Source organism: Sceloporus undulatus, chromosome 1 (genome assembly GCF_019175285.1).
Source record: "Sceloporus undulatus isolate JIND9_A2432 ecotype Alabama chromosome 1, SceUnd_v1.1, whole genome shotgun sequence".
NCBI lineage: Eukaryota > Metazoa > Chordata > Lepidosauria > Squamata > Phrynosomatidae > Sceloporus > Sceloporus undulatus.
Genome location: NC_056522.1, coordinates 204,377,504 through 204,400,515, shown reverse-complemented (window position 1 = coordinate 204,400,515; position 23,012 = coordinate 204,377,504). Strand labels below are relative to the sequence as shown.

Below are 23,012 nucleotides of genomic sequence, written 5' to 3'. Positions count from 1 at the left end.
GTCAAGCAACCAGTTTCTCAAAAGGGAACAGCAAGCATGATGTTACTCAATAGGTTTCTTAGTCATGCTCAAAATAGAAGACCTCCTGGACAGAAGGTTGAAATGGAGGACCTGTCCTGGAAAAGGAGGACGTCTGGTCACCATCCAAGACACATGGGAAGAGAACTGAAAGGAAAATGGAATGCAGTCTTCTGCTGCTTTGGCCAAGGGAACCAGACCGCTCCTTAGCTACTTACACATTTGAAATGTTTTTGCAACTAGAAACCAAGAAACCAAATAAATTGAATATTTTGCTCAAAATTATTTTGTCCCTATGTCCCAGATTTTCTCTCATACTTGAAAATCATTGCTATATCCCAAATGTAAAGTTGACTTTCTAAATTTTGTATGCTTGACATACTGCTCTTCTTCTTGCACTTTCAAGCATGCCTTCTAGGAGGAAAGGCAAGGAAAGGGAGCAAAGGCTGCCTTGATTTTGTTCCTGAGAATCTGTATATCACACGATACAGATATCATGCCATACAGTATTCCACTTCAACTTCCATGGATCCCTTTCTCCACTGCCATTCCCTTCTCCTTTTGTGTCATATCCTTTTAGATTGTAAGCCTGAGGGCAGGAAAATGTCTAATTAACTAATCTGTAAGCCGCTCTAAGAGCCTTGGTGGCTGAAGAGTGGAGTATGAATACGCCAAATAAATAAATATCATTCTAGGGTTTCTAGTTTATAATGCGCTAGAGTTCTTTGAGAGTCAGCATGGCATAGTGGCTTGAGTGTTGAAATCTAGAGACCAGGATTCGATTCCCTGCTCAGCCATTAAACCTAAAGGGTGACCTTGGGCAAGTCACACTCTCTCAGCTTCAAAGGATGGCAATGGCAAACCTCCTCTGACTGAACAAATCTTGTCAAGAAAACCCCTATCATGGGGTTGCCATAAGTCTTGCCATAAGAAATGACTTGAACACACACAACAAGAACAGAGTTCTTTGGCTGAGAAAGCTAAAGGCCACTTCTTAAAATGCCAAGCCCAGGAGTCCATAAGATGTTGCCATGACAGTTAAAGTGGGATCATAATGTGTGAATGGGCCCGATGGCTCTAAGCCTCCTGATTGGTGAGAGAAGCTTTCCAGTTCCATTGCTGAGACTGAGACACAGCTACACATGCTCCTTTCCAAAAGCCATTATTCAATTATTCTTTTCCTTGGCAGACAGTCTCATTTTAGGAAATTCAATTTTCTCAGCCAAGAGACAACTATTTAACTCAGATGTTATGCAAGAGCAGAGTTTGGAGAAGTTACTTGTTGGACCACAATTCTCAGAATCTTTTAGTTTATGAGTTCACTTTCCTTTGCAAATGGGGATGTTGAGACCAACAAGTTAGGAGTTTGTTTTCATGCAAGACTCTTCCAAATCTTTAGGGCGAAAAAAGCATTCTGCATAGGCAGATGAAAGGTTCCATTTCAGATCAAATACAAATCACAAACCAGAATTGGCATGGCCATTTCCTCATGCCCTTCCTATCCAACTTCATTCACTTTTGATAGGACCTTGGGGAACAGAGGCTGATAGCACTTTTAGTAGGGTCTTTTTAATTAATACTGTCATTTGGTTAAGCAATAAACAGAGGGCAAGGCAGTAAAAGCCACTGAATTAAGCCTCCATGAGACCACTGTTCAAGTACATTTGTAAAGTGCCTAGAAAAGAATGTAAAGCTAAAGACATGCATTGCCTTGATAAGGTTTCAGTTTTATGCTTCAGAAGGTGGCAAAAGTTACACTCCTTATAAAACAGTGTTAGTAAAGTGTACACTTTCCTACAGTTTTGTACTCAAGAATGTATCCAAATGGCACTTCTTCACTATAGAACAGACGAGGGTCACCATCAGTAGGGGAGACATTTTATGGAGAACTCATGTTTCAATTAAATTCAGAAGGAAAAGAAGCTAACGTAAACACATGCAAAATTCTACAACTGAGGGTGTGTGTGTGTTTGGACACGTCAGTGTGATGATCCTATCAGGATGATCACAGTTATACTACCTATATAGTAATCCTGTCTCAAAATTACCATACTCTTCCTAAGGGCATGCAGCTCTGCTTTCTAGTGACTAAAGATTTTTCCTCTGTTCCCATATCATCTCCACCAAATATTACAAGTTGATCCTGACTTCATTCAGAATATCATCTATCCATGAGGTTATATTCACGCCCCATTTCTTGGTCTGGAGAGGACAATTTAAAATTGCAGTCTACACAGTAAATGACCAATCAAAGGCCTGTGTTGATCCCAAAGAGATGACAGCCAAAAAAGGCTGGAAATGTGGCAAATGGGCAATATGGGCCATTGCAGAGAAAATCCTGCCTCAGATTTGGGGGCGAATGGAGGCCCATTGCCCACTCCCATGTAGCATAATGTCGTACAATCCAGAAACATGAATTGCAATATAAAATATGTAACAAGATGGCTACGAATCCTCAGTCTTAACATGGAATCTTACTTTGAACAAAGTGGGATTTTTACGTCAGGGAACTCTTGAGCTCATAAAAGGATCAAGGTATACCTCTGAGACATTCACTCAGAGATAAACATTTCAAGTATTTTTATTTGGAAAAATCTGAATATTAAACAGATTGTACTGCTTCCCCATATGTGTTGCCCAATAACAATTAAAGCACATTGTAAAGGAACCCCAATGCAATATGTACAATATTGGTTTCATGATTTATTCATTTATTTGATAAATGGTAAACAAACCCACATTAGCCGTTGCAAAATCATGCTGTTTAAAAAAGTTGAGATAGAATCATTGAATGAGCTAAGGCAAACCAATAATCAGGATGAAGGTACAGAGATGAAGAGACATATGCAGTTACACAAATCCAAATGCCAACAACTAATAAAGGATCCAGTGCAGAAAAAAGCTCCTCAATTTAGCTATGCATAATGTATATTTTTCTAGCAGCCCATCAATTTCTCTCACAGCTGATTGGGATAAATCTAACATGCCTATAAACATCAAATCAGAAGAGTGTGAATAAAAATGCTCAGAATGAGATAATCACAAAAATATGCAAGACATCTCAAATGTATGATAGAGGATATTCTAATAACTGAAGAGTATGGTGTAGTGGCTTGAGCATTGGACTAGGACACTGGGAAACCATAGCTTAAATTGCTGCTTGTCCAGGAAAGCTCACTGTGTGACTTTAGGCAAGCTACACTCTCTCAGCCTCAGTGGAAGGCAAAGACAATTCCCCTTAAACAAATCTTGCTAAGGAAATCCCATGATAGGATGACCTTAGGGTCATCATAAATGGGAAATGACTTGAAGAACACAATACCACCAAATAACTGGAGAGACCTCTTTATTATAATGGGTTTATATATTTCCTTCACTGTCACGTAGCATAAACTTGCTTTTCCACCAAGATTGGAGCAGGGAACACAATGGGAAGAGGACCAACTCTGTAGTTTGTTTTCACCATCCTCTGGCTGTCCCATTTCCCCTCTCCTTGTGTATATACCTGAGCCAGTGTGATGTAGCTAAGCGCATCACAGATTGGACTGGGGGACCCTGAAGTCCCATATGGACCAAGTTGATGAACATCAATGGATAACGTAGGGTCTATAGCTAACTTTCAGCCTAAGTGGTCTCACAGAACTGAGAGGAACAAACATATTCTGCTTTACTCTCCTTGGAAAACAGACAAAATGCAAATATGACTGCTAAATAAAATAATGCAGAATTTGTTGATTCATGAAATCTTACTGTTTTTCCCTCTGAACATTACATAAAATATTTATGGAGGGTGTCTTTCACGCGATCAGGTGGCAAATCACAAAACTGATATTTGTCTAGTTTTATTGATCTTGACACCATTCAAAGTGATGGCAGACCTTCTCAGCCACAGTTTTGTTTTTAGATATGAATAATGGCAGTGGATATACTGTATAACCCACTTTTTGGACTGCTTCTCCTTTACTTTTTTGACAACTATGCATCTCTGTCAGGAAATGCATCTAAACCAATGATGTCCACTTTCTTCTTTTCATATGGCCAGTTTCCATTTTGCATACTTTGCCCTGATTGTGTTATTAGCATGATGTCAGAATTAAAACAGACACAAAGTAGCAATTAAAATGTTGTGCTTCACATGACATTTCCCTTCTACTCTACCAGTATGGGAAATGGACACTATTGAAAACTGTGTCAGTCCCTGTTTTGCACAATTACATATATTTAAAAGGTACAGAAAATATTGTGGTGGTTATATTGGGGGCCAGAGTCTAACAAAAGAGACAGTATCATTCCTATTTATTATTTGATGGCTCTAAACAATATTAATTTGTTGGCTGGGGTGGCATCTGCACTGCAGAATTAATGCAGTTTGACACAGCTTTAACTGCCATGATTCAATGCTATTGGATTCTGGAATTTGTAGTATTGTAAGATATTTAAGCTTCTCTGTCAGAGAGCTCTGGTGCCACAACAAACTACAAATCCCAGGATTCCATATGATGGGGCCATGACAGATGGAAGTGGTGTCAGACTGCATTAATGCTGCATTAACCCCCAAACTGTGCAAACACTCTTCATTAAAAGATGGGAATTGCTAGGGTTACGTTTCAATACCAGAAAAACTAGAAAAATAATAACTCGAAGAATATTTAGAAGTAGCAATTATTTCTATGAAATTTAAAAAGTGCTTGGACCTTTCAAAACATGACTGTGCTCTTGATAGGTTTGGCAACTCTTAGCAGCAGGAAGGTATAACCATTTCCAAACTCCCAATACTTGCAATCTTGCAATGCATTAGAAAAGCAATAGTGAGCGATTCTTGACTTCGAATCTCCAAGGAGCTGCTTGTGTGAAATCATCCGGGAGCAAAGAAGCGTCGGAACCACAGGATTAGTCAGCAGTTTCCAGCCTTTTGGATCCACCATAAGAAAAGATACCACCAGACATGAGAAATAGATGGAGGCAATTACAAATAGCGGTGTGATGGATGGTTGATGTTGTGAGGGCCTCCAGAGCCTGTCAGCTTGCCGTGGTTTTGCATTCCCGTCACTGCAACTGCTGTTGCCAGGAGCAACCATGTGCTGAATCCCATAAAAAGGAGAGGAAATGAGGGAACACTCAACCTTGGGAGGAAGCTATAGGTTACGTGCTATAAATTATGTCACACTTAGCAATATGTCAGATCAAAATTCAGGAAAGCTTTATGTGGCTGCCAACAGGACCGAGTCAATCACAGTATCTGGTTTACCCATAAAGCACATATTATATAACTAAGCCTTATATGAGCTTAAAGCATGCCACTCCAGCTCCTGTATTTATTATTAAGGAAGAAGTGGGGGCAAGGAGCTATTGGTGAGAGAACAGAAGCAAGTCCAAACAGTGCATGCATTCATCCCAGTAAGTCTCCAAAACTCTTTGCAAGGTAGAGATGGTACAAAGAGAGAGAGCTGAGTGGGTGAACTATTTTTTAAAAAATGGACCAGAAGCTGAAGGCAGTTTAGACTCAATTTTAAGATGGAAACTAAAAATCAGACAGGAAAAAATTAATTATTGCTATGTACTGCAGGTATGGGATTACACCTAGGATTCTGACAGTTCTTTGAATGTTGCTGGAGACTTTGGAGATTATCAAACGGGACAAGGTCAGGATCATTCTCCTGTCCTTATCCCATCCGTGACAGCAACCATACAAAAGCCTTTCATAACATAGCACTGATCCTGACATTAACCTGTCATTGAACTGGAAATGTATTAATGCAAACCTCTGTTAATACAAAATGCCAGGACAACTCTACTTCAATGATGGGACAATGACATGATCAGTGTGACATCATATGAAACGCTTTCATGCAATATAACTCATGCTTCCCGGATGGGACAATGTCTGGATAAGCACGACATCGTGTGAAAGGCCTTCCCAGGATTGTGTGGAAAGACGGGGACAAGGATGGGACAGAAACATTCTTTTCCCATCTGATCATCTCCATAAAATTATCTTTCAAAAATCATAAACAAATGTTTGAAAATGCTTTGTGAATCCTTGTGTTTCAGTGTTTATTTAACAAATAGTAACTCTCTGCAGTCACCTCTCATCTTTAATCCGTGTCCACAACAGTCAAATTCTGGGTAAATTCCCAATGGTGGTTTGCCTAAAATGCATCTACAGTCTGTCTGTAGGATCTTCAACATCAGATGACCATAGCATCTGGAATTTAAGCTTAAATCGGAAATTGCTAAGATGCCAAAATCTCCAGTATAAGAAGGAAACAGAAATTGACATCCCTTTAGAGATGGACAAGTAACAAGCAGCAGTTTCATGTTGCATTGTTTAGCACTCAGCTTACCAAGACACAGAAAGCAAGCATCTTTTGTGGCTGTAGAGCTCTCAGACAATTAAGAAATAGTGCACATTTGTGTTTAGGTGTTTATTGATCATTTCAGATTAAGGCTCTAAGCGATGCATTGAGTCTGCTATATTATCTGTGCAAAAAACCTCCATTTTGCATCTGCAATGTAGTTTGGCGTGTCTCTTGTCACAATAAGCACTACATAGAAGAGCTTCACTCCACCTACTGTCTTTAGATGCTGTTCCTACAAAGCTGACATTAAGGCTATTTCCCTTGTACTTATGTTCCCTCTGCAAATGAAACAGATGAGTTTGCAGCAATGACATGGGGAGAGGGGAACATGTCCTTATTGTGATTGTATAGTTTCAGGGACTGTCCAAAACATTTGCTCCTTGCTGCAGAGGCTGATGGCTCCAATGTCAGTGGTGGGGCGGCAAATCTATTTCAGGTTTTAGCATGAAGTCTAAAGGACCATTCCAAGATGGTGACCTCATTTTGAGGGATAGGGTTCAATGCTAGGTGTTTCTATGTGTACCTCTTAAAATTGGGACCAAAGCCCTCAGTGGATTCACTTCCCACTGACACTGAAGCCACCAATCTTTGCAGGCTACCTGAGTTCAAGGAGAAGATGGCATACCCCTTCCATCACAGGTATACCACCTGGCAATGGCATCTACTCTAACACTGGCAATGACATATCATACTCCCACTCACTGAGGGAAGCAGGCTAGCTTAGGGGGTGCAGGACAGGGCACCTAATACTGTACATAGTTCTTTAATTCCAACTCACCTTTACTCTCTTCCCCCACTCTTTACCACCAGAGGTAGCTGCATAATTCTGCCATATAACAAATCCAGTACTGCACAATTGCCCAAAATCATTCCCTGGCTGTCAACATAATTTCTCTCCAGGTTTGAAGATGGCTGGTTAAAGTGCCTATCAGTGGGGAAGGAAAGTGGACTACTGAAAGATAATGTAGTGGATTCTATGTATTTGATGGACCCTGCAGGTGTATGAAGAAATATACATTTGCAAATCCAAAAAAAAAAAAAAAAAAAAAGGAATGTTTTTAAAATCTCAGATGTGGCCTGACAAGCATATGCCCAGAGGTAAGATGACATGTAGAGGTGTCAACTGAGGAGCATGGGACAGGGGAGAAAATGGGAGTAAAGAAAGAAAAGGAAATCGGCTTGCTTAAATCATTAGCAGCGTAGGTTGTGACTATTGACTGTTGCCAACATAGGAAAGATAAGGCCTGGTAGTCTCAGCTGCTTGCTGTAACACCAGCTGTGTGTACCATACTTCTCCTCTGCTTTCCTTGGCAGCAAGGGTAGGGAAGAAACGAAAGCCTGGTGCATTCAGCTAGCAGTTCAGGTCAAAGCCCAGTTGACTCCTAAAGCTCCCACTGAGTGCACTTCATTCCCCTTCCTCTGTCTCCATGCTGGCTGCCCAGTTGAGGCATGGCACTTCAGTGAATGCCTTTGTCAGGCATCCATTCAGCTTTACTCCCAGGGAGACAATCCTTAATTCCACAGAGCATCAAGAGCTACTGAAACAAGTGCCCACATTTTCAGCACACATATTGGTTTCATGCCAAAACCAGTTAGGGAACAGAGGTCCAGTTTCTCCTCATGTCAACATGGCAATAGATTTGGGGAAACTGATGTCGTGCTAACTAGAAGTGACTTAATTTGCAACATGGACATGTCTATGGGGTATATCTCACTTGGGTGTCTATCAAATGCAATTCACATTTTACATGCAAAAACTTTCACCATATCACAGCACATGCAATTTTGACTTGATTTCTGTTAGATGCAACATATTAGACTAACATGTTGTTGTTTAAAAAAACGTTAACTGCCCAGAAAAAGCAGAGGTAGTCATTGCTCTTCTTGTGACATATTCCAGTGCCACACCAAACCTTAACAGTAATAGTCAAAGTTAATGTAATTCAGAAAATGTACTAGAAATCCAAGTTCATATCCTATAGTGCAAATTCTCTACCAGAAGGCAACAGATTTCATTTTTATTATGTAATTTTCATTAAATACCACTGGTTCTTTTCTTAGGTGTGCAAAGCAGCTTTCAAAATGAATGTTTAAAACCAAATCCTAAAAGAACTCAAATTACTATGCAGAAATTTTACCTTTACATAAGCTTCTGCCTGCAGAGCAATTCAAGCTGCATTGCTAATATGAAATTCATAAGGAAGCCAGAACAAGTTGATGGTTTTAAATGTAATAAAGTTAATTCCCCCCCCCCCCTACTTACACTAAAGATAGGCAATTCTAAAAGCCCCAATCAATCATATGAAGCATTGTTGTTTAAAAAGTGTACCTGTAGAATGCAAAGCAGGCTTCCCTGAACACTAAACCATAAAATAAGAAAAAGGATTGAAAGGCTAAACATTACAAAAGCAAGTATAGCTGGTTCATATTAGCAAATACTGGAAAGATGGAAACCTAGGTTATTATCACACACTATCTTCTGTTTACCCTTTTATTTCCCCTTACAGATTCCTGGATGAGGGGGATTTCAACCATGCTTTTGTTGTTAATTTCAATAGCTGTAAGCTACAGTTACGTCAATCCTTTGTGACGATGTCTGTCAGCGTCCACAACAGCAGCTGAAACAAGCTGACCAAATGCAGACTGCACCAAGTCTTCCACGTTACTGCAGAAACCTACGCAGTCTCACTGCAGAACATCAAGACCAAACAAGCTTCTAATGAAAAACAAGGCTGGCCAGATTATTTCCATAAGAACGTTTGTGATAGCATGTTTGTTTTTGTTCAGTTAAATGTATGAGACTAAGCTTTCACCAGCCTTTCTGGTAAGTTTTATCCTAACATCAGGAAACAGGTGCCAACTTAATTTATGTCCTCCTGAGACTTGGCAAAGTGGGATGAAGAAGAGGATGAGGTTGTTGCTGCTGACTTGGAAAGCAGTCTGGCTTGGTGCATTTCCTCCCACTTCCTTCTATTGGCCACCACTGAATCCAGCATGGGCTTCAGTTTTCCATTTACTTTTACTAAAGCCTGTGGGAAACAAAGGAACAGGTTAAGGAATCACTCCTTAAAGTGTTAATTCCAATTCAGACAAAACACAGACTGTTTGTTGAGTTCACTGTGCCTGCAGGCTCCCTGAAGATGACTACAGCTCCCTAGGAGCTTATTTTACAGAGTTAACATTTTGTCCACCTGTCACTGCCATTCTAGAATATGGGAATCCCAGGGCTGGGCTGGAAAAGGACTGAAAACAAGGCATTTCCAAAGCAAAGAAGAAAAATGGTTTTCCTTCGTTTGACCCTCCAAAATTAATAGCTTTTCACCTCAACAGTGAATTAATTTAAAGAAACATACTTACCTCTGATCTTTTCTTCTAACAGCTCAAAGAAATACACGCAGAATATTTCTCAATTTTCTACACACAACAACTCTACAAGGTAGGTTAGATGAGAGATACAGGTTGCATCTGCACTGCAGAAATTATGCAGTTTTACACCACTTTAACTGACATGGCTCAATGCAATGCAATTCTTGGATTTGTAGTTTTGTGAGATATTTAGCTTTCTCTGTCAGAGAGCTACGGTGCCCCACCAAACTACAAAGTCCAGAATTTCATAGCACTGAACCTTGGCAGTTAAAGTGGTGTCAAACTGCATTATTTCTTCAGTTTAAATGCAGCCACAGACGGCCCTAAGGCCTCTCTGTAAGCAACACATGCTGGTATTTGTATGGAACAGTGAAGGCCACTGAAGCTAGTCCACCTGGGAGGATGAAGACACTTTGCCCAGATCTTGGTCAATCCTGGAGATGGTTGAGATTTTATTTTGCTCTTTATAACACAATAGAAAATAACAGGGTGGTTCCTGTTTCCTTGAGAATGAGACTGGGCACAGGCAGCCTGCCTAGTCTTTCTTAATGGTCAGTTTTAAACTGCTGATAATTTTATTGATAGTTTAATTATATTTTAACTTTTGTACAGTGTAAATTTTACTGTACCCATTTTAACCTTTGTGGGATGAAACAGATGGGCAAAATAAATCAGTTTCCAGACACTTTGAAGGCAATGTGTTTAGATGGCACACACCTCCAAAGTGGCTGGAAACTGGACCAAAGCCATGCTCCAGGTCTAAAAGCGGGAGCAAAAAGAAGCCGGGATAGTCCAACTCAAAGTGGAAAATGTGCATCTTCGTGTTCTGCATATAAATGCCCCAATGCAAGTGCGGGGTTGCAGCAAAGCACTGAAAGTGTGACAACTCCAATGGATGCAGTTCCAACCTACTCAAACTAGACAGTCAAATAGACATGGGTTTAGGGGGTGAAGTACGAGTGATGCCTCCATGATTGCGCTTTGCCAATGTATCACTCGCACACTGATAAACATATGCACTGTAATAACACAGCATTGCATGTGTGACTGTGTGGCCAATCAAAGGGGTGGCCATGCAATGGGATGGCATCTGGGTGGATATGGGAGGTGCTTGGAGGCCGCAGGTGGTGTGTTTGTGAGCCTGTGCGCATGTATGGTGGGGAGATAACAACAACAACAAAAATCTACCAGCACAGCTTGATGCAGTGCCATGTAGTTGGCCTGTGCTTATTTGGCCTGCCTTGGGAATGGGCCGTGCGGACAACGGGTTTCAATTCACTTTTAGAAAAACCATCATTGAGACATTTTTTCCTGCCCATCTGTTTCAGCCCTGTAAACTACCTAGAGACCCAGACTGGGGAAAAGGCAGAATATGAATGTCATCATCATCATCATCCCAACAACGACAACAACAACAACAACACTCTAATTTGGAGGTGAGGATACAGTGAAAAATATTGTTCGAGCTCTTATTTGCAGAATCTCTATATTGTAGCGAATAGAAATCCGCTGCATCTTCTCAGGCAAAGCTCATACACGGTTCAAGTTCATATCAGTGCCACACACAGGTCATTGCCCAATTACTTTGGCCTAGTTGGGCTTTCTGCTGAGGAAATTCATGTACTGTGCACTTTTCAGAATGAGCAATCATTCACCCAAGAAGCACTGCAGCCATAACAACCTTGCATAACTGACGGTGCAGCTTAAGGCTGGCTTTGGAGTACAGAATGAGAATGAATGCATGGCAAATCGAGAGACAGGACATGTAGAAAAGCCATCTCCGGCAGCCAGGAATATGGATTGTATCAGGAAGTTACAGCGACTGACAGAATAGCAAAGGGTCTAAGGGGTTCTTCAGATGGTGAAAATAATCCCAGTACAATGTGGACTGAATCTTTGTTGTTCACATGCAACAAAGGAGTGGGCTGCCAAAAAAGCTTACTTAACCTGGGATAATTGATTTCGTCAGAGCTCTATTACCCTGGGCACATTATTCTCTGGACTAATAGTGGCTGATAAGGATCTAACCCCTTCCACTGGCAGAACAGTTTCCAACAGTGGAATGGTGATGGAATGGATTTCTTTGCTGTCAGTAGCAGAGATTTTCTTTCTTTTTTTGGAGGTGGAATAGAGAGGAGAGAAAAATAAAGGAATGTCCCATTCACCAAGCTGAAATCTGGATTTCACCCAGATAGATACTCTTGCAAGACATGATTTACAGTGTGTGCCTTCAAGTCACCCACCGACTTATGACAACCTCATAAAATCCATAGCAAGGAATACCCAGAGGTGGTTTGCCCTTGACTTCCTCTGAATTTAGCCCACAGCACCTGGTATTCCTTAGTAGTCTCCCATCCAAGTACCAACCGGGCCTGGCCATGCTTTGCTTTCAAGATCAGATGGGATCGGAGTTTTTGAGGGCTATTTAAGTCCAGCTTTACAATAACTCTTTGGTGAATAAATAATGAATTCCAAACCAAACCTGTTCTATCTTTACAAGACTGATTGTTGTTGCGTGTCTCTCCTTGTGTATGTCATTTCCAACTGACAGCAACCCTAGGACGATCCCCTATCATGGGGTTTCCTTGGCAAGTTTCTTCAGAGGGGGTTTGCCATTGCCATCCTCTGAGGGTGAGAGAATGTGACTTGCCCAAGGTCACCCAGTGGGTTTATTACCTGGCCAAGCCCCGCCAGCATAATTTTCATCCTGGGTAGGAAACACACACATACACCTTGCTTCCACTTGTTAATGTACAGGTTGGGCAAACATGTGCCTGGGGCTGCATGCAGCCCTCGGATTGCTCCTTTTCTGGCACAAAGAGGAATGAATTTTGTCTTCTGGAGGCCCCTACAAGCTGCAGTTACCTTTCAAATAAGTGTGGGGGGAAGCTCTTGCACTGTTTAATATCAAAGAATACTAATTTTTCAAAGCCAGAAATGAACTCCTGGCCACTTCCATTTTTCAAAGTTGTTTCAGTGTTTTGGTCTTGTTGGCAAGCCATGCCCCCTCCCCACCATAGTGCTAGGGTTAAAGAATTGACTGCAGTTGCCTACCTCCATTTTAATATACATTAAAGAGTCTAGCGACTGTGGTGCTTACAAATTAACTTTTTACTCTTCACTATTGCCTGTTTATTAAAGCTCAGTTTTTAAAAATATGAGGGGGAATATTTCCATGATCTTTGATTTTCAGTCATAAGTAAAGTATAGGCAATTAATTCTATAGAACAGTGGTAAAATATATAACATAATTTAAAAACACTGCCATTTGTTATCCACATTAATCAGGCGACATTTGACTAGAAATACTCTAAAGGGTAGATTTTATATACAGAGTATAAAATGTCTTTCTTCAGAGGTTCCTTTGATATTTAAGCCCTATTTGTATATTTAGTACACTTTGGCTTTGGGACACAGATTCACTCTTTTAATTAAAGGTACTACTATAATTCCTACAGAAATTAGCCTTTTAAAAATAATTCCACTCCTAAAGCATTACTCTCAGACTTTCTGGATACAAAGTAAGTGTATTTAGATTTTATATCTGTCTGAGATGTAATTAAAAACTCATTTGATTACTATATATTTTGGCTGTCTTTTACTTATTAAATCCCTGTAATCAATTTTCTTTTATGAAGCTTCTGGGAAATTATCTCAAAAGCAACACATTTCTCTCCTCCCAGCTGATTCCTTGAACATTTACTGAATTAATTTCTTAGCACCTGTCCATATCTGAATCAATCCACCAATTTATTTCTGAGCCACTTACATCTTTCGGCTTTAGTACATCTGAGAAATACCTTTAGCACTTTGTTCTACATCATGTGCCATTTTGCTGAATGTCAGTTGCTTAGTGTTCTGCTGTATAACCTTTTTATCTCCCAGTTTTCCCTTTAAGAAATATTTCAAAGTTGATACCAACTCTTAATGTAATAGAAAGCAGCAAGTTTGGTCTGGCTTGGTCTCCAAAATCTTACTGACACTGGTTAGTACTGAAGAAATAAAATCACATTAATGATCTTTTAAGTATTCAGGGTGCTATGCCATTGCATTTTCCTCCCTTTCTATCCCCCCCACAGACCTATCTGTGTTAGCTTCCCATCTTGCACCCTCATCCCCAGTTGTCTTTTCTTCTGCAAGCTAAACATTCCTGCTTCATCCATTTGTTCTTCATAGGTCTTCAATACATATCCCTACCCCTCTTTGCTGCCTTCTTCTGAATAGGTTTACTAGGTCTCAGGGAGTGAATCCTTTTCTTTACTCTCAAAGGTGAAGGGGGGGAGAGTCTCAGGGCAAGAGCACTGTCTTGAAAGATACAAACCATATATACTCAGTTATAAGTCAACCTCATGTATAAGTTGAGGACAAGTTTTGGAGCCAAAATTCTAGATTTTGATACGACCCGTGGATAAATTGGGGGAGAAAACGTTGGAACAAGTAACAAAGCAAAGTTTTCAGGAGAAAAGCAAAGGAAAATAATGCCAAAGAACTTAACAAAATTTCAGCAGGCCTAACACTAAAGGCAGGATGGATGAGAGAATAGAGATAGTGCCAGTGCTTCCAGCACAGATTACGCTTTTGCCTTTCGCCAGGGGATTGCTCCTTTTTTGATAAGAGGTACAGTATTTACATTGACCCATGGTTAAGTTGACACAGGTTTTTTAGGACAATTTTGGACTAAAATTTCTAGACTCATACATGATTATGTACAGTTTATAAATTTTGCCAGGAATCCTGTTTTCAGTCTCAACTAATTAAACCTATGAATCAGTAGAATTTATCTGTTTCTTAACACACCATTCAACAATTGATTCAATGTGTCTATCTAACTGGGACTAAGCAATAGGATCCAGCCTATATAATACTGCAGATTTTTTGTTTGTTCAAAGCAGAGCTTGGGAAACATTCTTTAGTTGGACTACAACTCCCATGTGTCTTTAGAAGTCATACTTGTAAATGTATTAAAAATAGAGCAGGGGAAATTGTTCCTCCCCTTTTCTGCTCAGTGAAGAGCTTAGAAAACTGAGCTTCTCAGAAGAGAAATGCTTTCTTACTTGTGTTATGTATTATGCTTGATGAATGACATGCTCAGACTGTGTTTGATGCTTCCTGTATCATGCTTAATGATATGCCCTGGCCCTGGCCCTTAGGGCATCAGCAGGGAATGATCCCAGATCTTGGGTTTTGGACCTAAAAATTTCATAGCATGAGAGGCTCTTGTCCAGGCAATCCTACCTCTGAACCCATTCTCATTTGTCTGTATCTTCCTTAAAATGCAGAACTTTTTGGATGAGGACAGATTAGTACAGATTCAAGTAGAAACACTACTTCTTGTGACTTAGAAGATATTTCAGTAACTACGTTGTATACCTATGATCTAGAGCTTTATAAATCAAACTTACTTCCCATGTCCTCCCAAACCAGTTTCAAACTTTCAGAAGGCCCTATTTCCACTGGTGAATTGCAAAGAAGTTTCTACTGCAATGTAGATATTTCTTTAGGGCTCCTATCCAAGTATTGACCAGTTCTGACTTGGATGTTGAATTCATGAGCTTTCACAAGATATCAGCACATGGTCAACTTTATGGAAATCTAACACTTGTATGAGCCACATCAATTCTGTTTTATTATTAAGCAGCATATCAGAAAGCTATGAGCCAGACCGCTCTCTAACACACTGAGTTCTAGTTAATCATTTTTACAGAATAGGCATTTAGGAGAGAACCTAGTGACTAGGGAGCTCAAAGGGGACAAAAGATGTAAGCACATGAAATCTCCTGTACAGTATAAGTTAATAAAAGTCAAAGCTGTATAGCAACTTGTTTTGTGCTGACTGAGGTTATTCTGTGGAAACCACATGGGATGGGGTATCATTGAAGACCACCTGTCCAACTATACCTGCATTTGTGCAGTTAAAGAGGCCAGCACAGCTCTCTGGAGAGGTTAGCGGGGACCTTCCAGGTGTATGTGTGTATATGTGAGTGTGATTCACTACCTCTTCTGCAGAGCCATCTGAGTCAGGTACCTCATTCTCCCTAATGGAAATGCCGATTCCAATTAATGATTATTTGAATGAGATCCAGACATGTGTTGGAGTCTAAGCAAGCCTTTATTTATGCTGTGATTGTGTTTTTGGACTTGTGATGTAAACTGAGACTGATGTAAATGGAGGGAGCCAATTCCTTGGGGAATCAATGTACTGATAGAGATGAAGTAGCCACAAAAGTTTGAGTTTGTTTAACTCAAACAGGTCAAATAACTGACTACGCTAAATAAATAAGCCCATTACCAACTTTAATGTTTAAAGCATAAAACATTAGAATTTACCTTTCCCAGGCTAGAGAAATCCTTTTCTTCCTTTGCTCACTTCTCACCTAAGCAAACCAAAGTAACCCATTCCATTATCACCAGAACTCCAAGATTCTAGTTTCTTCATTCCATTCACACACACCCATTTAAGCAGGCCTTCTTCCAAACAACTACAAAATTAAAGTCTCTTCCTCCTCCTAATGTTCCTGTTTTCTCCTAGTCCACCTTTCCCCAATCTAGACAGAGAGAAACATTACAACTAGCTTTTCTTAATACTCAAAACTCCATGTCACAATTCCAGTCACCCTCACTCTCTTAATTCTCCTTCCTCACTCTCCTGTCTCACTCAACTCTACAGGTAAGTTGGAAGAGTTAGATATTGTGGGTGAGATTTTAATTTATTTATTTATCTCTGGACAAACATTGCAAATTTGAAATATCATCAGCTGGGCCAATGCAAATTATGGCTTGCCTATTCTAAATTAAGATGGAAGACTGGCCAGATCCAAAGGTTGCTCAGCAATGGTTCTTTTTCATCTCAGAGAGACGTGACCAGTGGAATGCCACAGGGTTTTCTCCTGGGCCCAGTGCTACTCAACATCTTTATCGATGACTTGGATGAAAGAATAGGGGACATGCTTATCAAATTTGCAGATGATACCAAATTAGGAGGAATAGCTAATATCCCAGGGAAGAGGATCAAAATTAAAAATGACCTTAACAGATTAGAACACTAACAAGATGAACTTCAACACAGAGAAATGTAAGGTACTACACTTAGGGCAAAAAAACAAAATGCACAGGTATAGGATGGGGGACACCTGGCTTAACAATACTACATGTGAAAGGGATCTAGGAGTCTTGTAGAACACAAGTTGAACATGAGTCAGCAGTGTGATGCAGCAGCTAAAAAAGCCAATGCAATTCTAGGCTGCATCAACAGAGGTATAGTATCTAGATCAAGGGAAGTAATAGTGCCACTCTATTCTGCTTTGGTCAGGCCTCACCTAGAATACTATGTCTCAGTTCTGGGCACTACAATTCAAAAATGATGTTGACAAGCTGGAGTGTGTCCAGAGTTGTTGTCCAGTATTCAGCATATTTACTTCTTTGACCTGTTTGAGTTAGTTCAAAAACCATGTGTAGAATTCTCTTGGAAGGAAAAAAGAAAGGCAAGCACAGCTCCTTGCCTTGGCCAATCAGCTGAGGAAAGGCTCTCCCTACATCCCAGCTGACTCTCCTCTGCCCTAGGAAGGGAAGAAGAACAGGCAGGTACAGCTCATTACCACTCATTATAAGCAGCTCTGGAAGATGTTTTGGCTGAAGAATGGGGTAAAAATGTGTAAAAACTAACTGAAAGTCTCTGCAAAAAGGAATATATCTTGCATGTTAAGGAATAAGCCACATGGGACATACAGTAAGAGAAATAAAACTTGTATGTGAGAGTCAGAATGACTCAGCAGAAGCCAATAGAGAACCACACAGGTGTGAATGGTAATACAATTAACAAGTCCTAACTGCCAAGGACAAGAAATGCATAGTGGATAATTGGACACACCTGACAATTGTTAAGTGGTCAAGGCTGAGATGATGAAATCATTAATTGTGGGATGAACAAGGAGAACCAATGGGAATGATGTACACGCCTACTGGGTGGAAACAGACCACAGTAGGTGGTGCCATGATTTGGCTATAATAATGACTATAGATCCCAATGCATTGTGTGGGTTGTAGTAGTGGTTGTAGAGTGGATTGGAGAGTGAGGAGTTGAGTATTGTTTAGAGCTGTATATAGTAGAATAAAGTAGATCTTTTATATAAGACTACTGAGTTGTCTGGTGTCTTGGGTGAAGCTACAAGAACCAGCAGGACCCTGGTGAAGAAGGGTGAAGACTTCTGTGGAAGCAAGAGTGAGAAGGCTTGGAGAGTTTGTCGGGGTCTTCAGCCTGTTCTCTGCAACTCTTGCAAAGATATAACAACTGGCCAAAACTGGTCAGCGTGGTGCACAACCAGGTGGTGAGTTCCAGGCCAGGTGAAGAGCCACAACTCCCATCATCCCTGACATTGCATACCTAAATATAGGCTATACTTACTTCAGAGTATCTTTTGTTCTGTTTTGAGAACTTTGCAACCAAAGACTTCAGTTTGCTTCTCTTAGTTGCCCCAAGTGAGACAGCCAAAGAAAGTTGTGTAAAACACAACTTGACTTTAGCCATTTACTTTCAACATTTCTTCTGCACAACAATCAATACTTGCTGCCTTGCTATTAAATAGATTTTGAAAATCTCTTGGGTCTGTATCAGTCTCTTATCCTTAGTTAGCTTTTCAGATTTAGCCTCACTGGGGAACACTCCAGCCAGTTGTAGGTTGTTACTCTGGTTTGTTCAATGCTAACTGGAAGCATTTCATCCATCATCATTTCTAGCCCTTTTCTGATGCAATACTCTTTGTTCTTTGTCTTTCTTGAAAACTGAATAGCTGTTAAATAATCCATTAATCTTCTTTCAGATTTGCTGTAAATTTTGTTTTCCCCCATTTTTTTTTTACATCTAAGGTTTTACTTTATTGGTTGTCTTTTCCAACAGGGAAAAACTGGGAGGTGATACCCTAAACTGAAACACGCAAGTGAGTGGACAAAAAGTTTAGGAGGGATAAAAATGGTAAGTACACAGCAATTTTATTAAAACAATATGTTGCAATGGAATGTTAAAAAGATGGTGAAAAAATTACAAAGCTATCCTAAACACAAAAAGGCTTGTTCTGGCCTGTGAGCCACACCCTAATAGACACAAAGCTAATATTGCCAATCAGTACTAGGCTTGGGAACTGCAAAACCCATAAAAAGGTCAAGCACACAAATTACCAGTGCACTGGCAGATAAACTCCTCTGTGCCTCTCAATATGGAATAAAAAGAGATAGCCATGACAGTTAAAGTGGTATCAAATCAGATTGTTTCTGCAGTGTGAATTGAACCCTAGTACAATTGGGACAGAAGTGAGCTAGCACCCCCACAAAAGATCCCTTGTGCTGGAAGGGGGTTGAGATTAATTTAAAAGATGAATTGCCATCTTGGAAGCTCTTGGCAATGCATTTCATATTATTTGCCCCGTAAACATCCTCCACATTTGGTCCCTTAAACATCCTCCTGGCTGCTTTGCTCACTTCTGATCTATTTATAATAGAGGAGCACTGATTCCTGGTGAAACATCTGGTGGAATTGCATCACTGCTTTTTGAAGATGATATAGGCCCGTTACAGACGGCCCTCTAAGTACATGCTGAGCACGTACTAGGGTTAGGAAGCAGCGGTGCTTCCGCACACCCCCAACCCTAGTACGTGCTCAGCACGTACAAAATGGCGGCGGCCGTTCCACACAGCCGCCATGACTACATCACGACCACGCCGCCTCCAAACAAGGCGGCGCAGTTGTGACGTGGTGGGGCCATGTGAGGGCACCTAGTGCGCCCTTTCTGCAGTCCCAGAAGGAGCTCCGTTTCAGAGCTTCTTCCAGCTTTGTGTTGCTGGGCACAACCTTTACATGGCTGCGCCAGCGACACAGAGGAGAAAGGGGCCAAGCGGCCCCTTTTTCCTCCTCCCTGCCATCACCGGGTGTCCTTGGGGCTTGAAGCCCCAAGGACACCCCTTTCCAGGCCGCGGGAAAGTGGCCTTTTGCCGCTTCCCAGTGGCCTGAAAAGCAGCAGACCAGGGCCTTGGAGGCTGCCGTTCTGGCAGCTGAGGCCCCAATACACTGGGGAAAGGGGCGGGTGCAGGCCGCCCCAAATGGACGGTCTGTAACCCACCAAAGTTTAACATTTTCAAGATGGTAGCTAGAACCACACAGGAATTTGGTCATTTGAATCAGGACATTTTGCAAGGAGACAGGCAAACCCTGAAACCATTTTGACCAATGTTAAGTTTAAGTTTGTATATTAAAAACTGATGATCAAGAGTTGTATCTTTAATGCTAAAACATTTTATCTTTTGGCACAGATGTTATTCTGTTTCTGTGAGCCAAAGACAACATAAATAAATAAATAAATAAATAAAACTTTTATTTTTATCCCGCTTTTCTGTGATGAGACAATCAAAAAGTGGCTCACAACACATTAAAATATCCACATTCAACATTATGTCCCAAATTCCTCCCCTTAAAACAGGATTAAACATGATACAATTAAAATTGGAGATTAAAATATCTACAGTGTACCTGCACCTAGCGTGGATGCATTTTATGTAGCTTTCAGCTCACATGGAAGCCACTTGGGGAGGGAAACAATTGATTGCGTGCCTGCCATGCACATGCACCACCTCGCCACATGAACAAGCCCCATTATTTCCTATGGAGCTCAAGCATAGGTGGATTTTCCCTTACGCAGGGAGATCCGGAATGGATCCCCCGCATAAGGAGAGGGTCCACTGTATTAATAACACAATAAAAATATAATGAGGACAGAGTAGTGGGCTAATACATGATGTGAGGGGCGATCATTCTGTGGCCGGACACTTTTATTCAGGAAAGGCTTGCCAGAAGAGATCCGTATTGACAGCAGCTGGCAATTTGACGGATCTCATCCAGCAGGCTGTTCCATCGTTTGGGAGCAATTGCAAAGAAGGCCCTCTGGGAGGTAGCAGTTAGTCTGGATTTTAAAGGCTGCAATAGATTCCTCCCAGAGGACCTGAGGGCGTGGGGCGGATTATGTGGGATTAGGTGATCCCACAAATAGGTTGGACCTAAGCCACGTAGGGCTTTAAAGGTTATAACCAACACCTTGTACTGTGCCTGGAAACTAATAGGCAGCCAGTGAAGAGATTTTAGGACAGGTGTTATTCAGGCACTCCTACTTTTTCCGGCGACCAGCCTGGCTGCCATATTTTGCACTAGCTGAAGTTTCTGGACTAGGCACAAGGGTAGCCTCATGTAGAGCACATTACAGAAATCAAATTGTGAAGTTACAAGTGAATGTACTACAGTTTCTAGGTAATTTACTTCTTCCAACTTTTCCTGATGTTGATGGTGTAAGGGAAAATAGTATATAATTAGAGTTCAAAATCCAAGGTAAATAATTGAAGGCAAAACTGAAAGCAAAAAGGTAAAAATGAGAAGGGTTTGCTGTTGTGTTTAGTCTTTTGCCTGCTTGGTTCACAGTGATACAGTCACTGCCCAGAGCTTTTTGCTTTCCACTAAGCGTGTACTGAATTAATCAGAGGTCTTATTACAGCTACAGGGTTTGGTACACATTGCCCCACTGAGTTGTTCAATTACATAGTCACACATTATCTATCACTTAATGATGACAAACTAGACAGGACATCAAACATTTTTGCTAGTGGCGGAGAGCACTGTCCATGCTCTTCCGTTTGAGTTCTGAAAGTATGGTATTTTGATGAAAAACATCTTTATTTTCCCCCCTGTGTTATTAGGTATAAAGCACTGAGCAAACATATAGTGAAAAATGCCACCTGCCTCTGGGGGACTGAGATGAAACAGTGCCATCTCCTTTATTCTTTGTATTGCATTGACACAGATTCCAGAGGGCTCTTTCAGATGTCTTCCCAAAAGGGAGTAGACCACTTACAGGATCAAAGGTGCTCTGGGTTTATCTCCCATGGGAAATGCACACAAACACACAGGCACACACACACAAATGCACAGTCCCTTCCATTTAAAGCAGCTGCTGTCAGCTGTCATGGACTGACTGCTTATATTCTTATGCAGACAGGAGCAGAGTGCTTGACCTATGACCTGGGTATTCTTCCATGTCTTGAGGTTGCCATCTCAGCTTAACAATGTTGTGAGAATAGGTTGAAATTCTCTTCCTAGCCCCCTTTGTTTAACTGGAATTTTCCAGCTCTCATATAGTTCTCTGTTTTCCTCACAGGAACCTTCCCATCCCTTGTGTGGCAATCACTTCATTTTTCTGCTTGAATAAAAGCAGTAAAGATGCCCGATGAGCATCGTTGTAGTTATGCACCGTCGAGTCAACTTCGACTTATGATGACCCTATGAATGAGAGACCTTCAAAATCTCCAGTCACCAACTGTCCTGCTCTGATCTTGCATATTCAGGATGATGATGATTAGGAGGAGGAGGAGATTTATTTATATTCCACCTTTTCGCATTGGGAATCAATGATGGCATCATTGATTGCATCAATCCACATGTATTACATTTTCTCTCTTTTTCTACTGCCTTCCACTTTACCAAGCATTATAATTTTTCTAATGAGTCATGTCATCTCATGATATCTCCAAAGTACAACAACCTCAGCTTAGTTACCTTCTCCTACTTCTAGTGAGGGTTCAGGCTTGATAAGCCTTGACTCTGTACAAACAAACATTACTTGAAGTTCTTGAGGTATTTAAGAAGTGAATCATGTCACTCCATAGTCTTCTCATCATCAGAGTGAACACACTTAGTTCCTTCAACCTTTCCTGATCTATTCTGTACTCCATTACCTCTTATCATCCTCACTGTCTTTCTCTGAGCCTGTTCCAACTTGTCTATATCCTTAAAATGAGGCAGTACTCCAGATGACCAGCACAGAAAATAGTGAGACTATCCCTTTCCATGACTACATTTTTAGAAATATAATATCCTTCAATGTGGATAAATAAAAAAATAATATTTGATGGAAAATCACTCACACACACACACACACAGAGAGTAATGAATCTATTTGTTCAACCTTCGACTCTAAAATATTTCCAGAATAATAATTTTCAATCCCATTGCTGTAGTTCAATATATGTTCATTGTAGCTGAGCAGAACCATAAACAATTACTGTACATTTTACACATATATGTGTAACTTGCACTGAAGTATTATTGAATTAATGGAAACATATTTTTGAATAAATATGCATGTAATTACTCTGTAGGAACACAATCCAGCATTGGACTTCCATTGGTATAACAGTAGAATTGGGTAGAAACACAAGGGGCCAGTTCCCACCCACCTC

At 40.7% G+C, this 23,012-nt stretch overlaps 1 protein-coding gene across 5 annotated transcripts in view; it reads right to left on the bottom strand.

Moving 5' to 3' along the window:
* Positions 1 to 9,134: 9,134 nt before the first annotated feature.
* Positions 9,135 to 23,012, bottom strand: part of PDE11A (phosphodiesterase 11A) — a 206,106-nt gene continuing 192,228 nt past the window's right edge. For all 5 annotated transcript variants that reach the window (XM_042445148.1, XM_042445145.1, XM_042445146.1 and 2 more), the window contains one exon: positions 9,135 to 9,406. In XM_042445148.1, coding sequence (XP_042301082.1) covers positions 9,239 to 9,406 — 168 coding nt within the window. In that variant the 3' untranslated portion in view covers positions 9,135 to 9,238. The remainder of the gene's footprint in view (positions 9,407 to 23,012) is intronic.